At 37.2% G+C, this 27,200-nt stretch overlaps 1 protein-coding gene across 3 annotated transcripts in view; it reads left to right on the forward strand.

Moving 5' to 3' along the window:
• Positions 1-27,200, forward strand: part of LOC5575446 (cytohesin-1) — a 165,890-nt gene that overhangs the window by 109,880 nt on the left and 28,810 nt on the right. For all 3 annotated transcript variants that reach the window (XR_002500464.1, XM_021844673.1, XM_001661905.2), the window contains 4 exons: positions 2,870-2,956; positions 3,213-3,331; positions 3,396-3,507; positions 7,715-7,964. Coding sequence is in view for 2 of the 3 variants with exons in the window: in XM_021844673.1 (XP_021700365.1) it covers positions 2,870-2,956; positions 3,213-3,331; positions 3,396-3,507; positions 7,715-7,964 (568 nt within the window). In the remaining variant the exon portion in view is untranslated. The remainder of the gene's footprint in view (positions 1-2,869; positions 2,957-3,212; positions 3,332-3,395; positions 3,508-7,714; positions 7,965-27,200) is intronic.

Raw genomic sequence — 27,200 nt, forward strand, 5'->3', positions numbered from 1 at the left:
GTTCTCTCTGCTAATTTACCCCTCTAATAGAAAGTCCATACCCTGTCAAATCCTCGACGGGATTCAAACGAACTGAAATGTTCGCCCGAAATCTGCACGGTACTCGTCCAACGCTGTCCATCGTTGTCTTGTGAGCTTCCCGGGAAAGCTGTACTCGTTTTACATAACTTTCCATAGCTCTTTGCGGTCGATTCTATCATAAACCAGTATAAAATCGATGAACAGGCGATGCGTTGAGACTTGATATTCACGGCATTTCTTGAAGATTTGCCTTGCAGTGAAAATATGGTCCGTCGTCGAGCGACCGTTGATGAAACCAGCTCGAGAACTTCCCACAAACTCATTTGCTATTGGTGATAGATGACGGAATATAATCTGGGATAGCACTTTGTAGGCGGCATTCAGGATAGTGATCGCACGATAGTTTTCACATTCCAGTTTGGACCATGCCCTTTTTGTAGATGAGGTATATTATTCCTTTGCTTCCACTCCTCCGGTAGCTGTTCCGTTTCTCATATTCTGACAATCATCCGGTGCAGTAAGGCGGCCAACTGTTCCGAGCCCATTTTGATGATTTCGGCTCCAATACCATCCTTACCAGCCGCATTTTTGAGTTATTCCCTCATTGTGAGAACAGGTTGGTTACCTTCATCCGCTGTACTGCCGTTGTCACTTTCTCCGTTGTCGTGTCCCTCTGCGCCTGTATTCTCCGTGTTACTCAGGTGTTCGTCGTAGTGCTGCTACCACCTTTCGACCACCTCACGTCCTTCTGTCAAGATGCTTAAATCCTTATCCCTACACATTTCGGCTCGTGGCACGGAGCATTTTCAGGATGCATTAAGCTTCTCGTAGAACTTTCGCGTTCGACATTAGTGGAATAATCAATATATCCAGAAAGATAATAATGATAGTTGAAACATAAATAAGTACCACACAGCGAACTTTCAACAAATTGGCTATAATTTTGCTTGTGTAAAAAGATTTCACCCATTTTGAGTTGTAATAGTTTTAAAATTTACGGTGGGCAAGAATTTAAATCTAGTGTGGGGAAATTGTTCGCTGGTCGAAATACAAAATATCGATACTTTCATGACAGGCATACTTTCCACCAGCCATAAACTTATGTTTGCATAAAAATACACACTCAGTAATCATAAAAAAACTGCTCAAATCAAGGTTTATTACACTGCCGTGAATCGCAAGTCAGTACCATCTGTAAAAAGTAGGCATTGAGAAAATGGGCTTTGAAGTTTCCAAACTTGTTTTTCATACGAATATTCTAAAAATTCCACAGGATTGAAACATGTTCAAATCTTATTGAAACTTTCACAATTTGCTTTTCACTACGATATCTTTCCGAAAAAAATATAAAGATGATCAAAACACGATTCATTTTTGTGTTACACGGTGCGGAAATCTGTAGTGAGACCTTGAGTGAGACTTACATGCGATTACTTTTCATTATGGGACAATTTGACTTGCTGTTTTTTCTTAATTTTTCCGAACAAATTATACTATCTCATTAATGTAGCTGAAAGAGCATTGAAAGATATGTTGAAAAGTGATCACAACTTAATTTTGACGAAAATGCAGATGGGACTTACTTGCGATTCACGGCAGTATAATATATCCAAAGATAGCAGTTTTTCACAAAACTAAGTAAAAAGTGGTATTTTGATGACTTTTGGACTTGCATGTTTTTTGCGAGTTATTATATGGTTCGAATTTTTACCCCACTATGAGCCAAATATAGCTTCCAAGCACTTATGCAAAAACTAATATATCGCAAAGCATCCTTATAATAGGCCCTGAAATGCCCTTACATAAAACATCGAATAATATTTTATTTTTATTTTGTTCAATTCAATGGTGTGAACATTCGACACTGCGCGACGTTCGTTCCTTTGCCATGGTCAGCAGTCATTTTATTTTTCGACATTCTCTTACATACAGCACAAGCGGTAGAATGACCATCGACAAACACAAACAAATTGAAGCATTCAATTGACATTTTTCTTTCCGACTTTCGTTGTAAATGGGAGGGAAACGCTGCCGAATATCAGCGAAAACGTATCGACTACAGTGATTGCTTACAACACTGAATCCATAACTTTTGCAAATCTCAATCGATTTCTATAATATTTGGAGTAAAAGTCTCTTACTTGAATAGCATTCGAACCATCATAACATGTATAACAATTGTTTTGAATCGAGCTAGAAATCCTAAAAATATCGCGCCCCACTTTACTCTATCCCAGTTGAAATTCGAGAATAAGAAAGAAGAAGATTTTAGAAGGCATTGCAAGAGCATTCCTTAAATAACTTATAGTGTCATGAATAAAAATCTACCTATTGCGTTCGGGAGTGTTAATTATTTACGGATCATCATAATGAAAATAATGTTATTGTTATGTCATTAATACTTTGTACAGTGAAATAAATCAAATATGCAGTTTTAATTTCACTCCTAGGTATTACCTACTCAGTCTGTTTCTGCAACGTTTGACTCTTCCGAAAGTGTCGCAGTCGATTGAAATTAATACGTTTTGGGCTCATTCACAAATTTCATAACGCTTAAGGGGGTGGGTGCGTATGATGTTACGGCTCATACAAAATTTTAAGAATGTTCATACAAAAAGCGTTACGAGGGGGTGGGTGGGTGTCAAAAATGGCCATTTTCGGCGTTATGAAATAAATGAATGAACCCTTTCAGTTGTCTGCTACCAACTGTCCGTTCACATGGGAGGCTTTATTTGCCAATCACGTTTGGACCACACACGTTTTACCCTTCAGTGCACTTGATGAATGATAAATGTCTTTACAGTACAGCGTTATGCGTGCATAATCCAAATGTTTCCTTATATTACAGGTGAAAGAGAAACCAACCGTTGAGCAATTCATATCGATGAATAGAGGCATCAACAATGGAGGAGATTTACCGAGAGAATTGCTGGAGGTAAGTGTGTCAAGAAGTATAATAGGATTAGAATAGACAGTTTAATTATCGAAATGTCGATTGAAACTATCAGGAATTATATATAACCATAGGCATCATTACACGCGAGTGAAACTGGTTTATCTTATATTTACGGTTTGAATGCAATTGAAATTAGATAATTTGTTTGTTTTTTTTTGTTATTTAGGAGAACTTACGTTTTTCACCATTAATTTATATCATAATTTTAAAGCGCAATTCAATTTCTGCTTTATAGTCTCTGTATGAATCCATCCGGACAGAGCCGTTCAAGATACCTCAGGACGATGGCAACGACCTAATGCACACATTCTTCAATCCAGACAAGGAAGGATGGCTCTGGAAGCAAGGCGGACGGTCTGTATTCTTATCTATCGTGCGATTACTTTTGCTGATAGACTTCTTCTTTCTTTTACTGCAGATACAAATCGTGGAAACGAAGGTGGTTCATTCTGAATGACAACTGCTTGTACTACTTCGAGTACACAACCGACAAGGAACCAAGAGGGATTATCCCGCTCGAAAACATTGCGGTAAGTGGAATTTTATCTGCGTTGGTCTGCGAAATTGGTCTGCGTTCTTCGTAAATAAGCGCACTTCGGACTACTACTTCGATGTCATTCCAGAATTCTAGAATTATATGCAATACGTTCAAAGTCGTTCCGCAGCACTCGCAAGTGGCCGATATTCAGTCCTGGCACGCAGTTGGCTTCGCATCTTAAGTTTCGTACCAGTATCTATCCCATAGGTGGCGTTTTGTTATTTTGATCGCTTTGGTTTTCGCCTAGAAGAGGGATATTAATGGCCAGATTAATTCTAGCCTCGTTGGCTGGTCGATCAGCCACAGATTTTTTTTCATTTAGGCCTGTGTGTCCAGGGATCTGTTGTTGACCGAATCGACGGTAGACTGTTATCATGGTTTGACACTACTCGGATGGTCGTCCAGTCCACTCTGTTACCAGCAATTCTGGAAGCAAAAAGAACAATCTTATTGTACGGTTGGCCGTGGATTTGCAAAGTTCTGGTCTTTCTGCTCAACAGTCCTATGCCATAGGTTAGTTTCGCGGTTTCTAGGATCATACCAAGAACCCTTAGACAGTTGGTCTGCGGTACGGGAATTCGTTCGATGGTGATATCGTGTGCCACTGCGTGTGGCGAAACTGACGGTCTTCGCCCAGCTTTCTATCCTAACCTTCATGGCGGGTTGTAGTTTTCGGCGCAACTTTTCATTTTCCGTTGCTCGTACAACAAAACGGTTGTCGTCGACGTACAAAAGAACGTCGACTCTTTTCGGTGGACCTGGAAGATAGCCTGCATTGCAACCAGGAACAAGATACTGACAGCACAAACCCGTGTGTCACTCCGTTCTCCAGATTTTCGAAACAAATGTCCAAAAGAACGCTTTACAACACATATATTATGAGACCTCGTTTGCGCCATGTCAGCTTCCATTTTGACCCTATAGAACGATGGTAGCTAGATGTCGCCAGTTCTTCCGCTAATTCTGCGGGATTTTCCGTGAATCTAATTACTCGCTTGATTACAACAGAACACCTTCGTCGATATCCATGTGTTGACCGTATGCCACAGTTTGTCGTGCTGTACGGTGAGATTTCATATACGAAAATTTTCCACAATGTCAGGGTTGGTAGCAGTACTCTTTTTAGAGATTTGTTCATTATTTTAATGCCTCTAAAAAGTATCTAGTTTTAATTCAAGGTCTTGAGAGTATTTTTTACCCAAAAAGTTTTTTTTTCCAAAAATCACTTTCCGCCCCCTTTTTCCATGTAGTGAATTCTGATGCAAAATTGTGAGGCTCTACGTCTAGAGACTCTAACGCGATTATGTTACAGATTCTTCAGAAACTTCTCCTCTAATACCTCGAAGAAAAACTTCAAAAATTCTTCTAGTGATTTTTCCAGAGATTTCTTTTATAATACCGTGACTCTTCCTGGCATCCTTCAGACATTCATCCTTACCAGTTCTCCAATAAATACGTCATGAAAATTCTCCAGAATATTTCTAGCGATACTTAGCGGAATTCTTCCAGAATTTGCTCCAGGAAGTATGTACAACGCAATTACCTGCAACAATTTACTCTAGAAATTTTTCAAAGAATTCATCCACTAATGTCTCCATTAGTAATTTCACATGCAGCGAACTGGGCTATCGAAATTCATACATTTTGCTTTATGAAAGATGGAACGTTTATTGCAATACGAACGCTTTATGTATCGTTTTAGCATCACACCACATCAAGGCGTCGGCAGACGTGTGGTGTGCGCACGGGCCTATCGATCACGAGGTCTTTTTTGTTTCGATTCCAGGTCACCGTGAAAATATTTTTCAATAAGGCAAGTCTATGAATTTCAATCCAATTTCTTGTGGCAAATTCCCCATAAGGGGTTCCTATGTATTTCGTTAGTCCATTTGCCTGAGTGTAGCAGATCTTCCAAAAATACCTACATGAGTTCTTCAAAGGAAATGATTGAAGGTTTCTTTACAACATAGTTTCCCAAACTGTGGGTCGCGACCCCCAGGGGGGTCGTGAGGTAGTCTCTGGTGGGTCGCGAAAAAAAAATCATATTTTCTATCTATTTTCTTCGTTTTGAATGTTGTCACTTCATAAAAATCTTTATTTTCATAGATTTTATTTAGGTCAGTGGACACATCTTAACTTTTTCTGTCAAAGTTGTCAGGTCGCAACAAATTTCCAATTATTAAAAGTATATTTGGAAACTTCAACAAAAAAATAAATATCGTAAAATTGCTGTTATACTGAAATGTCCAGCTTGGAAATTGTTTACTGATAGCAGGCTAAAAACATTATCACGTTCTTAAAATAATTGTGATTTAATGGTAAAAGTTGTTTAGTTTTTTGGCAAAAAAATGGTTGTATATGATAATTAGTCCTTTAAAATTAAATATTCTTTAAATTTCTATTAACCTCTCGTTAAAAAGTAGTTTATTTCGACGGTAAAGTAAGAAAAGAATGAAAACTAACGACTTTCAAACATTTCATTTTTCTAAAACTCCAACTCAAACTAAAACTTTCAACTGATTTTGAGCATGTTTATCGCGCCTTGTCATTAATTATAAACAAAGTATCGAAAGACAATGAAAGTTACAATAAATAACTCATTTGTACAATAATTTCTCTCTGGTGGGTCGCGAAGAAGACGCATGATGGCTGGGTGGGTCGCGCATCTAAAAAGTTTGGGAACCTATGCTTTACAACGACTACCTATTGTGCCATTCACAGCAGCGCGGAAGATTCCACCAGCGTGCAGCCCCTCTAGTTGGCACCAATCTATTGAAGGCAGCGTGCGCGCTAAATGAATATATAAATTATTGTTTGTCCGTATTGTGCGCCTATGTAAGGCGCACCCATTTAACCTGTAAGAATGTAGTTTCTTTCGTTTTCCCTGCCGAGTAGACACGCTGCCTCTCGTTGGCAATAAATCAGTTGAAGTCATTTGATTTGGCGATCGTTAAACCATAAAACACAACGTATGAAATGACGTCCTGGCCGAAACATATTCCATTTTTCTAAGACTTAGAGAACCAAATTTTCAATAACAACTCAATTTACTCCATTGCAAAAAGCGCCTTTAAAAATAATCAAGTCCTTGTCTTCGATAAATTTTTAGGTTAAATCTTTGAATCACGCCGGGTGAATGATTTGGGCTATGCAACATTTTTCAAAATTCAGTGTTATCGAAGGAATTGAATTCACATTTGGGTGAATTGCTTTCCAAACGCCAGAAGTTAACATTTATAGAACGTGACATATATTCTGTACAGGTAGTTTAAATTTTGTTTTAATTGATTACGGTTTAGGAATTTCAAAGATTTATCGTCAAAATTATTGGGAGGGGGGGGTGTGGCTAGTATTATGCTTCGCATCTTTGGAAAATTATTGAAGGGGCAAAAGTGTTTCGCACCCCAAAGTTGGCGTATGATCCGAACTTTTGGTTACTTGGGTTATTCCAGTTCTTGAAAATAGTGTTTAGGGATTTTCCAGGCAACTCTTTAATAATCCCTCCATGAGTTGCTACGCCAAATTTTGTAGTTGTTGTTCTTCTTCTTCTTGGCGTTACGTCTTCACTGGGACTGAGCTTGCTTCTCAGCTAAGTGTTGTTATGAGCACTTCCACAGTTATCAACTGAGATTTTTTCCTTACCAAAGTTGCCATTTTTGCATTTGTATAACGGGAGGCAAGTACGATGACACTCTATGACCAAATGGTCTAAATTTTCCGACATCGGTTAAACAAAAATGGATTGTTTATCAATAGTAAATTGATTGTATATCAATAGTTTCACTATTGAAACAGTTAGTTGACTTTTGGATTAATCTGTTGAGTATATAATCGTATTCTAGTGACTATTTCTAAGTATTCATCTAATTCGGTTTATCTCAAGTTCGTCGAAAACCAGTAGAGCCCTGAAGCTACCATGGAAAAAAGAAAGTTGAAGGAATCATTGAACAAACTGTTTAAGAAACCTTCGGAGTAATACTTGAATTAATTTCTGATGCAATCGCTGAAAAAAAAAAACAAATCTGATTTCTATTTGGATTCTTTTTGTTTGCTTCATTCCTTCGTAATTTCTTTTTGGTCCCCGTTTGATTTTTTTTTTTTGTGGTTCCTTTTTAGTCTGCCTTTGATTTTTTTTATCTCTTTGTTGTTACTGCTTATTTCAAATAACTTGAATAACTGAGTTACTTCTTCTTTCACAGGTACGTGAAGTGCAAGACCGCAGCAAACAGTTCTGTTTCGAGTTGCATGCCAGCGGTGGTGCGGAAATTATCAAAGCATGCAAAACCGATTCCGAAGGGAAGGTAGTCGAGGGTAAGCATACGGTATATCGAATGTCGGCCGCCAACGAGGAGGAACAACAGGAGTGGATCAAGTGTCTCAATCAGTCCATCAGTCACAACCCGTTTCACGACATCCTAGTACAAAGGAAGAAGAAGGCCCTCGCAAAAAGTTAGTTAGCGCTGTCTTGTTTGAAAAATTAATTCACCTTGTTAGTTTTTCAACTCTCACCGAAATCTACTACTATTACATGCTACTACTATAAAAAGTACTCACACCGACTGTCGTGGTTGCGCTGTTAAATGTGTGCGATAGCAAGTGAATCTCAACGGAGCGTTTGTGTTTAGATAGTTTTTAGGAATGTTTGCGTTGTGCAGCCATGCGTGTGGGTGATTAGTGTTACTAAAACTGAACAACTTTAACTATTCTCATCCTCGTCAGTGATGATAGTGAGCATACATACTAGACATCCTCAGAAAATCAAATCAAAAATCGAAACTACTAATGTTCTATTCATGCATTTTTCATATCATATAGCAGACGTCATCATTGATTAACGGTACGTAATCACGTGCATCTATGTATACATGTACACTTGTTCGTTTTCTGTTAATTTATATATTTTCACTTTAGATCCATTAAACCTACCTAGTGTAATTTGTAAAATGATATCAAACAATGAAACTGTTTTTATTTTTCTGAACATCTAAAAGAAACAAACATACCTTTATTTATTTATTTATTTTATTTATTTAATTTCATCTGACTCTCAGTCTTAATGAAATATATGATGAGGAAAAGCCCCCTTGAGTTGGTTGACATATAAACCTTGCTCAAAAAAGCATAAAAACCCCATATCTTTTCTTCACAAAACATTACACAAGAATTACAACTTATATCTAACAATAACAATTAAGCACAACAAAAAAAAAAACATATTAAAATCAATTAAACATAATGCCAATCGCCAAACAACTGTATCAAGAGATTATGCCCTACGGTACCGTATTACGTTGTAAGCTATGTCGAAAGGCGAGAGCTGATCGGTTGAAGTCAAAATGCTCGTAGTACTCGTTGAATCTGGCTGACATAAACCGTATTGGATCGTGCAAGCTATAGTTGGCGGATCGGTGTCCAAGGTTAAGAAAGGCTCTGGAGCGGAGATTCCTGGTTGGAGCGTATATCTCGAATTCGTCCAATAATGCGGGAGCATCTAATTCTCCTAATAAGGATTTAGCTGCAAATACTGCTTGGTTGACAGCTCTTCTCTTCTGTAAAGTTTCAAGGCCCAAAAGCTGACATCGGTCTTCATAAGGTGGCAAATTAACAGGATCGTCCCAGGGTAGCGATCGTAGAGCATAGCGAATGAATCTTCTCTGGATAGCCTCAATTCGAGTAATCCAGGTTATTTGATATGGACACCAAACTACATCACTAAATTCTAATATCGACCGGACGAGGGAGCAATATAGAGCTTTCAAACACAATGGATCACGAAATTCGCTAGCAATTTTGAAGATGAATCCCAGCTGCCTATTTGCTTTAGCGATGATGTCCGAGTAGTGAATGTTGAAAGTCAAAGCTGTATCGAGATGGAGTCCTAAATCACGAACGTTATCAACTCGTTGTAATAGTTGACTGCCAATCTTGTATTCATGTAGAATCGGCTTCAGCTTGCGATGAAAGGTGATAACATTGCATTTTGATGTACTCAATGTAACGAAGTTAGAAGAGCACCATTGCTCAAAGCAGTTTATCATATTTTGCAACCGAAGGCAGTCTTCGGCGCATCGAACTACTAAATATAGTTTGACATCGTCAGCATAGAAAGAGCGACACCCTCGTGGAAGAATAATTCCGACTTCGTTAATAAAAATGCTAAACAGCAATGGTCCTAGGTTACTGCCCTGAGGCACCCCTGACTGATTAGTAAATGTGTCCGACTGAGCAGAACCAAGTTTCACACAGAGAACACGATCAGTTAGGTATGATTTGAACCATCGAACCAACTGTGAGGACACGCCTAGTTTTTCTAACTTTGCCAGCAGTATCACATGATCAACGCGGTCAAACGCCGCCTTAAGATCTGTATAAACAACATCAACTTGAGTTCCAGCGTCCATACTCCTCACACATAACGAAATAAACGGAGCAAGATTCGTAGATACCGAGCGTTTTGGGAAAAATCCATGTTGATCACTGGATATGTAATTCTTGCAACTAGCAAAGAGAGCATCGTTAACGATGATTTCAAACACTTTTGAGCAGGCGCTAAGTGATGTGATGCCTCGGTAATTTTCTACGTTTTGCTTATCGCCTTTTTTGTATACTGGGAACATGAAGGATGTCTTCCATTGTCGCGGAAATTCGCCATGCCGTAGGGAGAGGTTGTACAACATCGATAAAGGTTCGGCTAACTCTGTTGAACACTTTTTCACTATACAGGATGGAACACCGTCAGGACCAGAAGCATTAGAACTTTTCAGCTTTTTGATAGCAGATACAACAAGAGCAGGAGAAACGTCAAAGACTGTAAAGTTGAATGCATCAGTGGGAGTTGCTCTTGTAGCCTCCTCAGCATGAGCCTGAGTTGCAAAGTAATCGTTGAATACGCTTTTGAAGTGTTGAGCCAGAAGATTGCTTTTCTCCAGCGGCGTCTGAGCCACCAATTGTCCCAGATGAATTTCAGTTGGGAGGCCTCCCTCATTCCTTTTCTCATTGACGAACGACCAGAATTGCTTGGGGTTTCTTCGGAGATTTTCCTGTGTGCGACGTGTGTAAAGCATATACCGGTATCTGTTGTATATCCGATATTCATTGCTGGCCAAAGAGAACACTCGCTTATTGTAAGGGTTACGAGATTTACAGTATTTTCGTAGTGCTTTAGAACGCTGACGCCGCAAATGACGTAGATGACTATTGCTCCATTGAGGTTTCGGAGCAGGTCTGCGCAGAGGGGTAGAAATCGAAATAGCTTGCATTAAAACCATAACAAAGTAATCCACTGCTTCATTAACGGAGGTGCACATTTCGATTGCATTCCAGTCAGCATTGTTGAGGATACGTTTTAGGGATTCGTAATCTGTTCTGTGAAAGTCCAGTTGAGGCAAATCAGCCATCTCTACGAATTGAGTGGGCAAGGGTAACCTCACAGACGTTTCTAACGCAGGATGATCTAGATCAAGGCTGACCAACGGTTCTAACGCTTCGGAAACTGTGCAGTATGGTAGAACAGATTCATTCGTAAGCACAAGATCAAGCATACGCAAATTTCTATTGAAAATAGAATTGATTTGTGTTAAACCGTTGAGATTGAATCCGTCAAGGAGACTGCTGCAACCAATTGGAAAGTGTGACCGCAAAACATCAATGGAAGGAGCTTCGTTCGGTGATGTGTTCCACAATAATCCAGACTGGTTGTAATCGCCAAACAGAAGCGCGAAATCATTCACTTCCAAATGCGAGAGTATAGAATTAATCGAATCAATGTGGCTCTCAATGATGCGCACATCGGATTTGCGATCAGGGGGTAAATACATAACACCAATACTTGTAGTTCTGTACGGGGTCTTGATTTTGATCCACAGATGTTCCAAAGAAGAGCTAACCGGTGTAGGATCAAGGCAACAACTTAGTCGCCTGGACACAGCAATCAGGACCCCCCCACCACGAGCTTTATTACTGTTGAGATGGTTCCTGTCGTTTCGAAAAACCGTGAATTGATTGTTGAATAGCTGGGCCGAAGTAATTCTATCGTCGAGCCAGGTTTCGGTGAGAACGATGACATCGTATTGCGAATCAGTTACTGCTAGGAAAAAATCCTCGATCTTAGTACGTAACCCACGTACGTTTTGATAGAAAATCGTCAGCACGTGTTCTGGGGCAGGAGATCCATTTTGTCCAGGACAAATGTCAGGTTGTGGTGAATGATTGCCAGAGGGTTGGCTGAAAGTCAAACAACTATCAAGCAGAGCATTGTTTCTAATGGACGAATACTTGCCTGATAAGGAAGCTTGGAAGACCTCGTCCCCGATCTCAACCACAGGACCAGAACGACTTGGAAGAACTGCATCAGGAAGCACGACTGGGTTGAGTGGGTCAGAGGCTTCCTCAGTGCGGCAGGCAGTGCGTTCTGGATCACCTGAGATTTCCGTTGACAACTCGAAAGCAGATGTTGTATTTTCCACGTCATTGATGAAATTACCAGGGCATGAGACAGCGTTGGAAGTCGAATGTTGGTAGACCCCATCTCTACTTCCGAACACATCAGTGATGAAGCTGAAAGCCGGAAAACTATTGGACGGCCAAAAATCATGATGGAATAGATACTCGCCTGCAGAAGGGTGTTGGAAGACCCCGTCTCCACATCCGACACTAGGACCGGGACGACTGTGATGACGGGAATCTGTTGAAAGCTCGACTAGGTCGGAGGGATAAGGGGCTTCCATTAAGCTGGATACAGTGCGGCCCGGTGTTGAAACGGGGAGTAAAGTTGAGTTGAAATCGGCGACAGTACTAGGAATTGAAAACCTTTCAGGTGGCGAATGAATGTCATTAAGCGGGTACTTGCCTGCAAAAGGAGTTTGGAAGACCCCGACACCATCCTCGACCTCAGGGCCAGAGCGACTTTGTTGGCATGATGACACGAGCACGACTGGGTCGGGAGGATTAGGGGCTTCCATAGAGCTACAGGCAGCGCGCTCTGGGTTGATTGAAGGTGATTCTACTGGACTCCAGTATTCGGCGGGGCTGCCACGGTTGCAACCTTGACTACTGGCCGCTGGTTTTTTGAATAGCTTACAAACTCACGGAAGTGCACATTTTCCGGCCAAGTGTTATTCGATAAAGCGATTTCACGAAGGTTTTTGCTTAGTCCAATTTTGAACGTGATGAAGCTTAGTGTAGACACGTCTTTGTCTTTTGGAACCAGTTTGACAACTTTAGGATTCACATTAGAATCCATACCCAGGCATTCCCTCGCTAGGTTCGTAATATCTTTATCGCTGGTGCTAGGATCAAAAGCCGATAGGTATATCCAAACCAGATCCTCTGGTGGTGAAATAGTTTTCACTGTTGTTGAGGCTGTTTTAGTACCACATTGGATGGGGCGTTCGATAACAGGTTGTATTTCCATTCTCGCACGTTTTGGTGTATTGGGCAAAGTACGTTCAATTCGACCAACTGCTCGCCAAGGATTTTTGAGGGTCGGAGTACAGGGGTTGCAATCAACTTTAGCCGAAAGTTCACCGAAAGCTTGCTTCAGGCCTGCGATGTCATCCTTGATAGACTTGATGGCGGAAATGTCTGGTATTTCATTATTGCTGCAACCTGCAGTTAGTTGACGAAAGTGGTCTCGGGCGAATAAATCAGCACAATCATTACACATCCAGAATACATTCCGCTCGTGTGTAGCTAAAACCTCACGAAGGTCGTAGTCAGCATTGACGCAATTCATATGGAATGACTTGTCACAGTAGCCGCGACACGAAATGCGGTCTGAATCCGAAACGGCTTGTTGACAAATGTTGCAAACCATATTTTCTGTTTCGCACAAACGCCTTTAGGTAGGCTTCCGGTAATAGCAACAACTTGCGTTCAATATGAATAGAAGATGTGACGTAGGCAAGTCGACAGAACGTTTGTTGAATAATGACTGAGAGAATGAATCTCAACTGTGCACAGAAGACAAATCCGTTGAAAAACACAATAACTAATGACGAATAGCAGTTACTTCGAGAGATTACTAAATTCGAGGATCTTAATCAATCAAACAATCACTATGTGAAGTTTAATAAACGAAATAAAACACAAAAAATCGGAAAAATACTTCAGGTTAAAAATTGTCAACAACTATTACGACAGTGATGCCAGAAAATTATACTTTAGATTAAGTTTTACTGGTGAGGTGTTGTTTCAGGATTATACTTTTTAGTTTATTTCAAGTAAGGTCATCGGGAAGCCGAACTCGTTCTTTGTTGGTCTAGGTTGTTTGGCAATTTACGTCAATTTTTGAAACAAAGTTCTTACATAGTATATAGTAATTTGAAAATTTAGCCCTTGTTTGGTATGTCGTGACAATTCAGCTAAACTACTGTTCAATGGTTGTCCTATTGGTACTGATAAATGATGCAAATTAATCCCTCGAGTGCGTTTTGTTGATTTACAAATTTGATCACCATAGTTCGTTCATTTTTTAACTGGTATGTCTGGTAGCAAGAACATAAAATTGTGTTCTTTCAAACGATTTGTCTATCTTCAACATATATTCTTTGCCATGAAGATTGTACTTCTCCGCTATCAAAGCAAATCGAATGAAAGATATTGATTCAACGATAAATGTGGGATCCAACCTTTAAGTCGATAATGATGATTAAAACTCGGGATCCAAATCGGATATAAAACCAACGAAATGAACGAGGTGCAAGCCGACCAACAACGGCTGCACAAATATAAGCCTTTCCTCCACTACAGCACTACTGTTGTGTGTGGAGAGTATGTTTCGGTCAACATTGTTCAGCAAACAGCAACCAAAAAAAAGGTAGCCCCCCCTTTGTTCAATTAAACCGACATTTAAAACGGATGGTCACTGATTCGCACCCTCATATTTCCGATGGAATGAATTTAATTTCATGCTGATCCTGCATCTGCACATTCAGGCGTAGTTCATTTGCTCTATATTTCGAGCGTTTTTTGTTTTTGCTGCCTCGAAATTGAGTCAGTGTGAACTTCAATTTTAGCAGTGGAAGAAATTTAAATTCCATAATAAATACCGCTTTAGGTACAAACATAGTAAGACAATTACTTTTTTCATGATTTGCAATAATACATTTATTTATACCATGTTTTTGAAACTACTACAGAAAGACAAATGAAACTTTCAGTACAACAAGGCTCGATGTTCTACCTTGATGCCTAAACTTTTCTTCGAGGTACCTTTACGATGCCCTTCAAAATTTGTTTTCAATGGTTCCTACGAATAGTTAATGTCTCCATCATTTTCTTCAAAGATTATTGAATAAATTTTTACAAGGTTTTTTATTGAGTAGAGAAAAAAAAACTGTGAACGACTGCTTGGAAGCAATGTGCTATAGAATTCCTACCTAGAGTAATCTTTGAATGTAAGAATCCGACGAGTAATTTCGGAAACAAACTCTAAACAAATCTGGAGGTATCCATAAGAACATTTATAGCGTGATTTTTAGAGGAATTTCTACATAAATCCCTTAAAATGATATTCATGAATAGGCCTATTCACAAGACGTTTCAAATCAGCTGATCGGGAAGCTCTTTGACAGTTCTTCTATTGCGATGACAGTCCCGTATTAGCACCAGTCCTCCACCGATGTAATCAAATGCATAGACGGACCTGTCACATGAAAAGGCCTTTAAAAGTTCTTGGAGCACTTCTTAAGACATCTCTGGGTTATTTATTGAAGACTAGTGATCCCGGTAAACTTCGTTTTACCATCAAGTAGGCTGTTGAAAAAAAAACGCTATGGATCCCATACAAAATGTCAGTTCCATCCAATCTCGTTTTTCCGACTTTCCCGTTGAATATCCTGGAATTTTTATACACACAAATACGTCGGAACCCTTGAAGAACAAAAAGAAGATTTAATCATTTAAATCCGTTGACACGTTTATAAGCCATTTCGTGACATACAAATACCATTCCATTTTTATTTATATAGATAGATATTCGTAGAAGAATCTTATAGATTCTAGGACCTGTAGATAATTTGTTTGAGGAATCTTTGCGATAGACCTCTTTATAGATACATTAGCATTAAGCATTTCGCACAAATTCGTAGATGGCACAGTCCTAGACCATTGCATGAGGGTTGCCTCCTTACCGTCCGTTACCAAAGTCAGAAATTTGGGACTAACCTCTAACTCTAACAAGATTGACGTATCCTCCAATAATCGAGAGCTGTCCATGCCACGTCCTTGTGAGGGCTGGGGAATGGGAAAGGATGATTAATTGAACACCTACTCAAGGAAGATGCAGAGAACTATACGACTTCTCATAGGTGGTACAGGATGTTGTGGAATGTTTTTGGAAAGGGTAGTGCCATAGGATACGTTCGGTGGACGATCAGGTCGACAAATGGTTTGTGATAATGCACTGCTGATCAGACCAAACTCACCAAAGTCCTTTTTCGAAACTTTTCTGCGATCTAAAAAATCTTTATAGATTGGGTCGGTGTTCCCTTAGTGGACAGTCCCCTATAGTCGCACTTATGGCTTTTTACGGCCGTTTTGCTATAAATCTTTACAAAATATGTTTTGACATAAAGATCAGGGGCTGTTTATATCAGTACCATTGAAACACAGCTTAATTTTGTTCAAAAAATGATCGAAATAATTAGTTTTGCTTAAAATTTGTGCTCCCTTGCACCTATAGTAAACCTATTGTTCCTATAGCACTATTGAAAGAAACTATTTTTTATCATACGAAATAATTGATGAATTAAGAACTTTTTTTACATCAAACGAAAGCTATAAAAATATGTAAAAATACGGTTTTGATTAGTATTTTGCCAACGCCGTGATGTTAGTGCTACTATAGGAACAGAAATTAGAAATAGTGCTACTATAGGCACATGTATTCCTATAGTGCCACAAGCGATAATAAATACAAACATATGAGTTTTCGTAGTTTTCATATTTTTCCCACAAAACCAAGATAAAAAGCTTTCAGATGATGTAAAAATAATGACGCTTGCGTTATTTTCCGATTTTATACGAATATTTTTTTTTAGCTATGCGGCTATTGGTACATCGGCCCTACATGGAGAAATATTCAAAATATAACTTCAAATTATTTATTTGGAAGAATAAGGGGAATTTTTTTCGAGGGATTTATAGAAAGTCTTTGATACCATAGAACCACTTCATTCGAGTTGACTCGCCAAATCGCTAGGGCCTTTCAGCGACTGCCACTTGAAAAAAGTAACTCTTGGAATGGCTATAAAATATTTAACGATTTATCTAGATGACTTCTAGGCATTTGACGCGAAATGTTGTATGAAAAGCATATGCCATTTCAGATAGATCACTAAAGCAAAGATCAAGATAATAATTGTTGCCTATTTTCTGTGAAATAAAAGGTAAACATTGAATTGTTTAAATTTTATGATAATACCCTTTCTAGTGTACCTACACGAAAAGGTAAAAAAGAACTCAGGCTTCTGTTTCTGAGCTGACCCGAGCAAAAGAAAATGGCTGCAGAATACCAGACTCAGGTATTCCATACTAGATAATTTTCAATACTTACCACATGAATAAAGTATGAAAGTGTCCTGTATAAGCGGTAAAATACCTTAAATTACAACATATCATGCATATTCTACAAATATTAAAGTGATAATTGGATCAGGCGCGTCCACGTTCGAAACCATGGGTAGGACAAACGTTCGCAAATATTTGTTGCACAGTGAAACTTAGAAAAATATTAATCCTATGGAATCCTAGGCTGGAAATTGAAAGTTACTATATTTGAGGAGCTCAAATGCAAGGGATGTAAGTGACATCTTGGTCGGTTTTGAGTTGAGTTGAGGAAATTATATTGCCCAACAGAAAAAAATACATAGGTAATTCTTAGAAGATTTGTTATTATTTTGACTCCCATAGAATGAAAAATTACAGACAAAAATTCAAAACAGTTTTTTTAATGGATTTTATTAAACTAGAGCGACTGAGTTTCTTAACAATTAGGAATTAGGAAATTAGAAACCTCTTGTCTGAATAAAGCCACAAAAAATAAATAAAAGTAACCAAGAAAACAAAACAAAACCTAATAGGAGCCAGAAGATAAGAGTTTGATTCTTCTAAGCATCAGAGTAGACATTTCTCTAAAATCTAATACATTTTTTAGAATTCCTCGAGACATTACGACAAGTATTACTGTATTTTTTTTTCATTATTCTCTCTTGGAATTTCATTAGAAATTCATTTAGTTATTTGCCTAAATGTTTGCATAGTATTCCGAAAATTTCTAAAGTGGTTTAAGCTAATATTTCCCAAGAAATTTCTCCTGAGACGAATTTTTCTAGGAAATTTCCACAAAAATTTTGTTTAGGATAACTCAAGAATTCAACTTAGATTTTCCCAAGAAGAACCTGAATTCCTCAAAAAATTCTTTGATGGATTTGTCAAAGAAGTCCTAACTCCTCCAAGATTTTATAAAGTGATTCATCCATCGATTTCCCTGGGAAATCCTTGAAGATTCCCGATCAAAACGTGCGATAATATCAAACCCGTCCCGGCCTTCGAGGGTGTGCTCTTACGAGATCTGCAGCCACGAATTTATACTATCAATAGCAACGAGAAGCTGGCATGCTACGCAGTATTTTCTCAAGAAATTTCTCGAAAAACGTTGAACAGAATCTCTACAGGAATTTGTATAGGAATGATCGGAGGAATCATTGGAAAAATTGCTGTCGTATTTATTAACTAGTGTGAAAACTTTGTTTGAAGATTGGGTTTTTTAGAGAAACTTTTTTAACTTGAATGAAATGCTGGAGAAATTAAGGAATTTTGGATTTCTGAGAGGAAACGTGGATAAATTTTTGAAGGAACAAGCGGAAAAAAGCTTGCAGGGTTTCTTTGAAAAAAAAAAAAAAAAAAAAAAAAATCAGGCTATTTTTTGAAAACTCTTGGAAAACTTTGTGGTTTCCTTAGAGGAAATTCTGTAGAAATATAACAACCGGAGAATTCAGTTGAAGTGAAATAAATACCTGGAGGAAATTCTAGGACAGTTTTGAAAAAGAATCCTAAGTAATGCCTGAGGAAATCACTGGAGGTAGTAGCTCTGGAATTCTCAAGGATTTCCTAGTGCAAAATCTGGCAGAAATTCTTTTAAGCATTTTTTGAAAATCCACTGAAATATTTTCTTGTAGAATTGGTAGAAAAATCACTTGAAGAATGTTTGGAGAGATCCCTGTAGGAGACCCTGAATGTATTCTAAATAAAATCACTAATAATTTCTGAAGCTTTTCCTCGGGAATCTGAGACAAAATTCTTGAAGAACCTGTTGAACCCGTTATAGTCCCGGAAGATTTCTTTGAAGCCTGTACAATTTTGCATCAGGACTCAAAGCAAGCAGAATAAAGAAAAAAGAGACTTTAGAGACATTTTAATTAAAATAGATATTTTAGAGACATTCCATTAAAAAGAGACATTTTAGAGACTAACATTGAAACAGAGACCAGGTCCAAAAAAAAAACTATTATCAGTCCTGTCCTTAGGATTCATTGGATCAACTTTTATTATCATTCATATTAAAAAAATATCCTTTATGTATAAAACTGTCCTTTTTGAATCAATGTGTTTAATACATTTGGCAAAAATAGACAAAACTGCTTGCCTGTTCAACCAGTGAGGTTGCTCTGAATTGCTCATCTATTTCTAGATAACAAATGAACAGCAAAAATTCTGTTAAATTGTGTAGTATTTTCAGAAGAAACTGTAGGTGCTTGAAAAATGTTTCATCGCTCTAAAACTCCATCAAATAGTTTGTATGTATTTTAAACAGATGATAAATAGTTAAATTTATTTTTAAGCCTTCTGCTGAACTTTTTTTTGTTAAATCGTGGGTAGGACAATCATTGAACTGTCCTACCCAGGTGTTTTTGTGCGTAGTACTTGTCCTACCTGTCCTACTAACTTCCCGCGCCACTGGTTGCAATACTTAAATAATACATGATAAAACTTCATATAGAAGTGAAATTTTTCAATAGTAGTTCAATACCTTAAACATTTATCAATAGCTTCCCAACACCATAATAATAACAAATTGAACCGTGGTCAATACCTGGACTACTGAACAATACCTAATTAAGGTACATATACTACCAAAGTATGGTATGTACGAGTTATTTGCTCCTGTTCGGGTACGCACGCATCCAGGGCAGGGAAATCCATCCTCGGATGGTTGCCCCCGATGGGATGCCGTTCGCACTGCCCAGTGCGCGATTTAATTGAAAATACTAATTAACCGGGTGTGTAACGAATTAATACCAGATTCAATGCAATTTGTGCGAAATTGATTTTTACCGTGTCAGACGCAGATCAGACGGATTTTAATTTGCATCCTGTGCGTGCGTGTATGTGCTTGCCAAGCTTCCTAGTAACGCGTTCACGTGGTTGCAAAAAAAGGCAGATGAGCGGTTCCATTTGAATTCGAATGTCGGTTTACTTTTGTATTTTTTGATTTGGCTGAAATTTGGCATATACTTTCTTTATACCCAAAAATGCTAATTTGCATCATCGGTTCGCCATTTTTATTCTAGCGTTACTTTTAAGAAGGGCCTAAAAAAAGCCTTAACAATTTTCAAAAAATTAAAACTCAGAAACTATTTGTCTGATCGGTTTGGTGTCTTCCGCAAAGTTTTAGATTATTGTTGGAACTATCTGGAAAAAATATATACTGTAAAAAAAAAGTTGTATTTTTTTTATTTCGAAAATAAAGCTTAAAAATCTATTTTCTCAAAAATCTTTTTTTTTATATTTTAAAGTAGACAAAAAAAGATACTTTTGCACAGTGGGTCAAGATGGAGAAATCATGAACTAAAAAGTTATGATTTTTTTTAAAAAAAGGTTGATTTTTTAATATGGTCTAAATAAACTTTTTGCAATTTATCATCGCAATAGGCTGTTTTTCAGCACGCCAATCTGTCATGAAACGGCCTACTTTCCTGCACTGATGTATGCAGTGCGGGAATAGTCATTACGCAACTGAAACCAGTGCTGTAATGATTCATTACGCAACGCTTTCTCATTACGCAACTGTTTTGAGTTGCGTAATGATCATTACACAACCATTTTTCAGAAATTGTAAAATTATGGTGAATGCATTCCGATGTAATTTCTGATACCCTCAAGTGGTCTTCTACGAAATTGCAAAAAATGTTGTACGTAACTCGTTGCAGAACTCGATTTTTACAGCACTCGTCGTAATTATCCTACTCGGCAAGCCTCGTAGGATAAATTTACGACTCGTGCTGTAAAAATCATCATTCTGCAACTTGTTCCGTAAACTACTATTTTGAATGCTTTTCGACCCGATTTTATGAAAGTACGCAAAATTTGCAACAAAAAAGGTATATGAGAAAATTTTGCTAATTGCTACCGTTTCCGAGATACAGCGATTTTAAAATTAAATTTACTGAAAATTCACAACTTTTGGTTATTTTCTGATGTTTTTCGAGTTGATAAAATAAAGAATATTTTTTTCTGAAAGCTTTTTATTTCATGTTCTTATACGATGATGGAGCGTCCTATTTTGATACAGATTTCTTACTTTTTCATAATGTTTACAATTTTTTTTTGAAAATTGCCTAACTTCTATTTTATTTACGGAAACTGGAATAAATGAATGGTATTGTTGTGTTCCCTGAATAGTTATTGCTTTCGAATATTGTTCATTAGGCTGCTCCTTGATATGTTCATATTCTGTTGTAGTTGCATAAGAAAAGAAAATTTGTGTTAGTTGCTCCTCCTTTCGCTTTTGAGGCCAATCAAATAATTCCTTGGCATTTTTGATGGGATGTTCACGTTCTTTAGCTAGACTAGCCTTTGTAGCGATGCGTTTTATTGTTCCCCCTACACGGTGCCCCGACAGACCGTTATTATGTAAAAACATTGTCCATCAAATCTGAGTACAGGGCTCGATTCCTGAGGTCATTCTGCACCTCTGGACCAATTTTTAAAAAAATCCCTAGGCGGAATCTCGAGAAATCCGGATTTGAAGTTTTTGACTTAAAATTTCAATATAATTTATATACAAATTACACTATAGCGCCGGGAAAACCTCAAAAAAAAAAAATCACTCAAAAAGACGATCAAACTGTTCTTAACTAGTATATAATTGTTATAGATGTTATATTTATAAATATTTTTTACTGACAACTAACCAGAGTGGTTTGAGTATGTTTTTATATGGCTTAAACCAGTAAGCTTAGTTCAATGGAATGAAATCTAAAAAACTAAATTTGAATTTACTGTTGATGCTCTGTTCGAAAGAAGTAAAGCTTTCAATGGTTAATAATATTTATTTACAGCTTGTTTTACGACTTTCACACTATGTGACCAGCCCACTGAAGTCTACCATATTTATTTTGCTTAATGATATTAGCTTCTTTATACATATGGTACTACTCAAGATGTATACGTCTAGTTTTCCACCGAGTATTGTCCTCAGTTCTTTACGTTACAATTAACGTATTCTATATTCTTAACCACAACAGGGTTTTGACTACACGTAGAGCATCATTCCCACATGTCAAAATGGAACACTTTTTAACACAGATTAACATAGTTTTCAACAACTTCACACAAATCCCCAATAAGTACTCCAAAGTTTGAACCTCACTTACGTTACTTGCTACTATGTACTTTGTTTTTATTTGTAATCTGTTTATTGATTTCAAGGTCGCGTTCGACACAGTGACGCAAATCTATCTGTGGCAGCAAATATTTTAACAATAACTGGGAAAGCTGATTAAGCTGATATATACAATCAAGTGTATAGATAGCTAAACTTCGTTTGTGATATTACATAAATTATAAAAAATGCATTTCGAAATTTACTAGTTACCATTACATTCTGTTGTATATACACTTGCTGGCATTGTAGGCGATGACTTTATTGGAATCGAACGCAGCGCAGTTGAGCAAGCTTTCACTATCTTGAAGACAGACAACTAAGATAAGCTTGTGATACCATTTAATCTACCCAAACGTACATGGTTGCATGAAGAGAAAGAAGCAGGATCAGTTGTGTTGTGCCTGAGGCAGTGCTTGATGGGGATGTAGTTGAAATTGTCGAAGAGCCTTGGACGTGGGACAATTATGTCTCCCTTGCAGTAAAAAACACTTGTTCTGGCTACGATTATCAACTTTTACGGATTACGTAATTAGCTTTGGAACCCGTTACTTGCAATGGCAAACTAAATTTCTACACTGTTGCTCAATAAAAGCTTATCTAATTTCATACGTTCTCTCTTTCGTAAATAATTTCACCAAAATAAACATCACTGCAATGCTTCTATCTTACGATATCGCGATGCTTTATCGTAGAAAATGAACTGAAAAGTTTTTCGAAAATAATAATAATAATAATTAAAGTACATGATAGCAGAGCTAGAGAGTGGGAGTTCAAGTGATGTTGAAACTCGGATAGAACTAGGCATTGAAATTGTTGTAGACTTTGTAAATCTTAGAATACTTCCGACAAGTGACAATGATGTTCTCCGAGTAGTCAAAATCATGTTGTGGACGAGAGTACAGAATACGTTAATTTTAACGTAAAGTTCAAGGACAATACTCGGTGGAAAACTAGACGTATACCGTGCACCCCCGCTAATTTGAACGATACCTCATGCAAACCATCGGGATTCATTTATAATTTGAACTTCTAGTCACCCTATAAACGTGTTTCTGGTTACCTCTTTCCCTGTTTTGTTTTGATTCTGTGTTCCGTTCCACAGCGTTCCATTTCACTTTACTCCGTTCCATGAGCTAAATGACGTTTGAACCATTTTTAATCTGAACGATGTGCAAATTAGCGGGGTACAAATTAAAAAGTGTTCAGATTAAATGTGAAAAAATCAACGGGGTTACCCGGTACATTAAAAGTAGTACAAGACAAACAAAGAAGCAAATAATATTAAGAAAAATATATACGGCAGACTTCAGTGGGCTGGTCACATAGTGTGAAAGTCGTAAAACAAGCTGTAAATAAATATTATTAACCATTGAAAGCTTTACTTCTTTCGAAAAGAGCATCAACAGTAAATTGAAATTTAGTTTTTCAGATTTCATTCCATTGAACTAAGCTTACTAGTTTAAGCCATATAAAAACATACTCAAACCACTCTGATTAGTTTAGTCAGTAAAAAGTATTTATAAATATAACATCTATAACAATTATATACTAGTTGAGAACAGTTTGGTCGTCTTTTTGAGCGATTTTTTTTAGGATTTCCCGGCGCTATAGTGTAATTTGTATATAAATTATATTGAAATTTTAAGTCAAAAACTTAAAATCCGGATTTCTTGAGATTCCGCCTAGGGATTTTTTTTAAAAATTGGTCCAGAGGTGCAGAATGACCTCAGGAATCGAGCCCTGTACTCAGATTTGATGGACAATTTTTTTACATAACGGTCTGTCGGGGCACCGTGCCCTAATGCATCGCAGGGCCCTTTGCCATGCGATGTTGCGAAAAAATACCATTCAACATCTATACATTAAGGTTTTTTTACACGGTCCCCCGTGCCGGGCAAAAAAATTCCGTGCAAAAAAACCGTGCTAATTCTGGAATTTGTGTTAAAATAAACCGTGGTAATTCTAGAATCCATGGAAAAAGTACCGTGTTAATTCTGAAATCCGTGTGAATAGGAAAAAACCGTGTTATTTCCGAATTTTGTGCAAAAAAAGTACCGTGTTAATTCCGAAAGGCGTGTAAAAAAAGCCGTGTAAAAATAAAGCGTGCAAAAAAAAACCGTGTAAAAAAAGACTTTAGTGTATCATAGTTTTTCTTAAATTGGCAAAGACTAGAAAAGTTCTTTCTATTTTTATATTGTGATGCAGCTCCATCGGACATGAAATAAATTTTGTTCAAATTTAAGTGCTTTTCTTGGCGTATAAAATTAATCATTTTTGAGATAAATAAGTTAACGGATATAGAATCATGCCGCAAATCTTCGGAAATTACTACAAAGCTTAAATGATTGAGCATGCCATTTTCCTTAAAATAAATCGCAAATGGATGAATAGTTGCTTGCTGCGCATTCCAGTGATGGCTTCATCCTGAAGTACAAAAGTGTAATTTTCTGAAAAATCAGTATTTTTTTTAATTTTCAAAAATGTTTTTTAATTAAATCATATGGTATCAATTTTTCTAACTTTTGAATGAAATAGGAAACAAACTCCTTCTTCTGTTTTGTGAACGTCTCTATATCGCATCTATCAGTTGCTTAAAAATAATTTCATGAACAAATTTTTCATCCATTTCTTCTAATAACTTTTTTTCTAAGGAAGTTGTGTCAATGCAATTTTCACATCGGCGTAAAAAACAGTCTACTGTTGCATTTTCACATGTCAAACTATCTGTAAACACTTTAAATTCATTAGATAAACCGTATTTTTTTAAGCTGTGGGATATGAGATTCACATTTTTGTGAATGGTACATACACAAACGTTGTGAGTTCCAGAGCTAGTTAAGAGTTAACAGTTTTTAGGCCGACGTTTAGCAAAGGATGAAAATCCGGATTTGTATTTCAGTGTTCAATTCCTGGAATCGGTTGTAGGCCTCTCGCAATGTGGTAGTCATGAGCCTTTTCTGAACAGCTTGGCTCCCTTCACTTGTAAACTTTTCTTTGAGCTGCTCAATTATTTCATAGAATTCGCCGGTTCTATTTTCATCCAATTTAGCTTCCTTATTTAGCGCAAAGATGTTTTGTCTAATGCTGTTGACTATCTCGTGATATTTTTTCGTGACATATTTAGTAGAACTAATTTTTGTCTTATCGATCGGCGCTACGAGTAAACTTGATATTGATCCATTGAAAATATCGATATTCACTTTTTGGATGTATTCAGGGGCGTTGGAAACCGTTGTCTCAATCGATGTTGCTGACGTTGCTTCTAATGTCTCCTTACTAGAAACATTCAAGTTGGAGTTCGTTGATTCTATTGAAGTTGCTGACGTTGCTTCCAATGACTCATGACTAGGAATATTCATATTGGAATCCGTTGACTGTATTGAAGTTGCTGATGCTGATGCTTCTATTGTTTCCTCTTCCATGCAAACATCTTCCTCTTCACTACTTGATAATGCTGTTCTTTTGGCCAATTGTAAACGACACGAATCGCAAATTTTAAATTGTTTATAAGCCTATTTTCATCTGCAAATCCTAGTTCAACTAATTTGGCAATATTACTTTCTGTGAGATTTCGGTAACTTTTTGAACACTTTTGAAAACACATTTACACAACCTTTGTTGATGGTGTTCATTTTATACTTCATTGTTCTAAGCTATCTTTTACTTTTCACTTGATCATCACTTGCTTGTGTCTTTGCTGCATCAGCTTTTTTTTATACCAACATGGGTACTTGAATCAACTATTAGGTACGTTTCTGTCCGACCACAAAAATATACCAACGTGCTGTACTTTAAGAAAATATCAGGTATATTTGTGTGAGACAACTGCACGGGAAAAAATTGTGTGGTAAGAATAACTATTTTAGCTGACTACGCCCATTCTTAAAACTACCATGGAAATTCAGACCAAATTACTATGTTTACAGTACACCCCACCGCATTACTGGTACATTTGACAGAAATAATTTACAACAATCTGATTCCAACTACAGCCATGGTAAAATCAAGCGCATTTCTGGTCAGCTGAAAATTGCCGGTGCGAGCGCTTAAGTTAACCCCCTAAAATGGTAGTCTTTACCGCACAATTTTTTTGCGTGTGGGCACGTTACTCCTCTACTCTTAAAGCTTTTGTTTTCGAATGGAAATATTTCATTATCCTAAATCGATATAAATGCATTTCACGTATTGATTGCTTTATATTCGTTATTTTGTTATTTTTTAACTTTAAACATTTTTTCCATATTTTCTTGATAATTACATATCAAAATATCACAATGTTGAATGTTGAAGTTGTGTTTCGTTAAAAAATCAATATTTTTTTGAACATTTTAGTCAAAAATTATCTCCTCTTTCCGACAATGAACAAATTTCTAGGCTTATGAGCCTCGAAAAACATTCGGAAATGACAGAAAATTAAAAATTATATCATAATTTTGTATGAAAATCGCTGTATCTTTAAAACGGTAAAAGTTGGCCTGATTTTCCCGTATAAATTTTGCGTACTTTCATAAAATGGAGTTGAAAAACATTTAAAAAGTTTATTATGACCGTTTTAAAAAATTCACCTTTTTTTTTTAAAAAACCTAACTTTTTTGTCCATGATTTCTCCATCTTGACCCACTGTGTAAAATACTTCATTTTTTGTCTAATCTATATAAATAAAAATAGAATGGTGTTTGTATGTCACGAAATGGCTCACGAACGGGGCAACGGATTTGAATGATTCTTCCTCCATTTTGTTCGTCAAGGGTTCCGACGTGTTTGTGTGTATAAAAGTTCCAGGAAGTTCACCGGGAAAGTAGGAAAAACGGGACTGAACGGAACTGTCATTTTGTATGAGACAGTTCATAGCGGTTTTCAATAGCCTACTTGATGGCGAGACGAAGTTTGCCGGGACCACTAGTTTAACATATAAAAAAAAATTAAAAAAAAAAATCAAAAATACGATTTTTGAGAAAATTGATTTTTAAGCTTTATTTTCGAAATATAAAAAATTACAACATTTTTTTACAGTGTAT

Source organism: Aedes aegypti, chromosome 2, assembly GCF_002204515.2.
Source record: "Aedes aegypti strain LVP_AGWG chromosome 2, AaegL5.0 Primary Assembly, whole genome shotgun sequence".
In the NCBI taxonomy this organism is placed as follows: domain Eukaryota; kingdom Metazoa; phylum Arthropoda; class Insecta; order Diptera; family Culicidae; genus Aedes; species Aedes aegypti.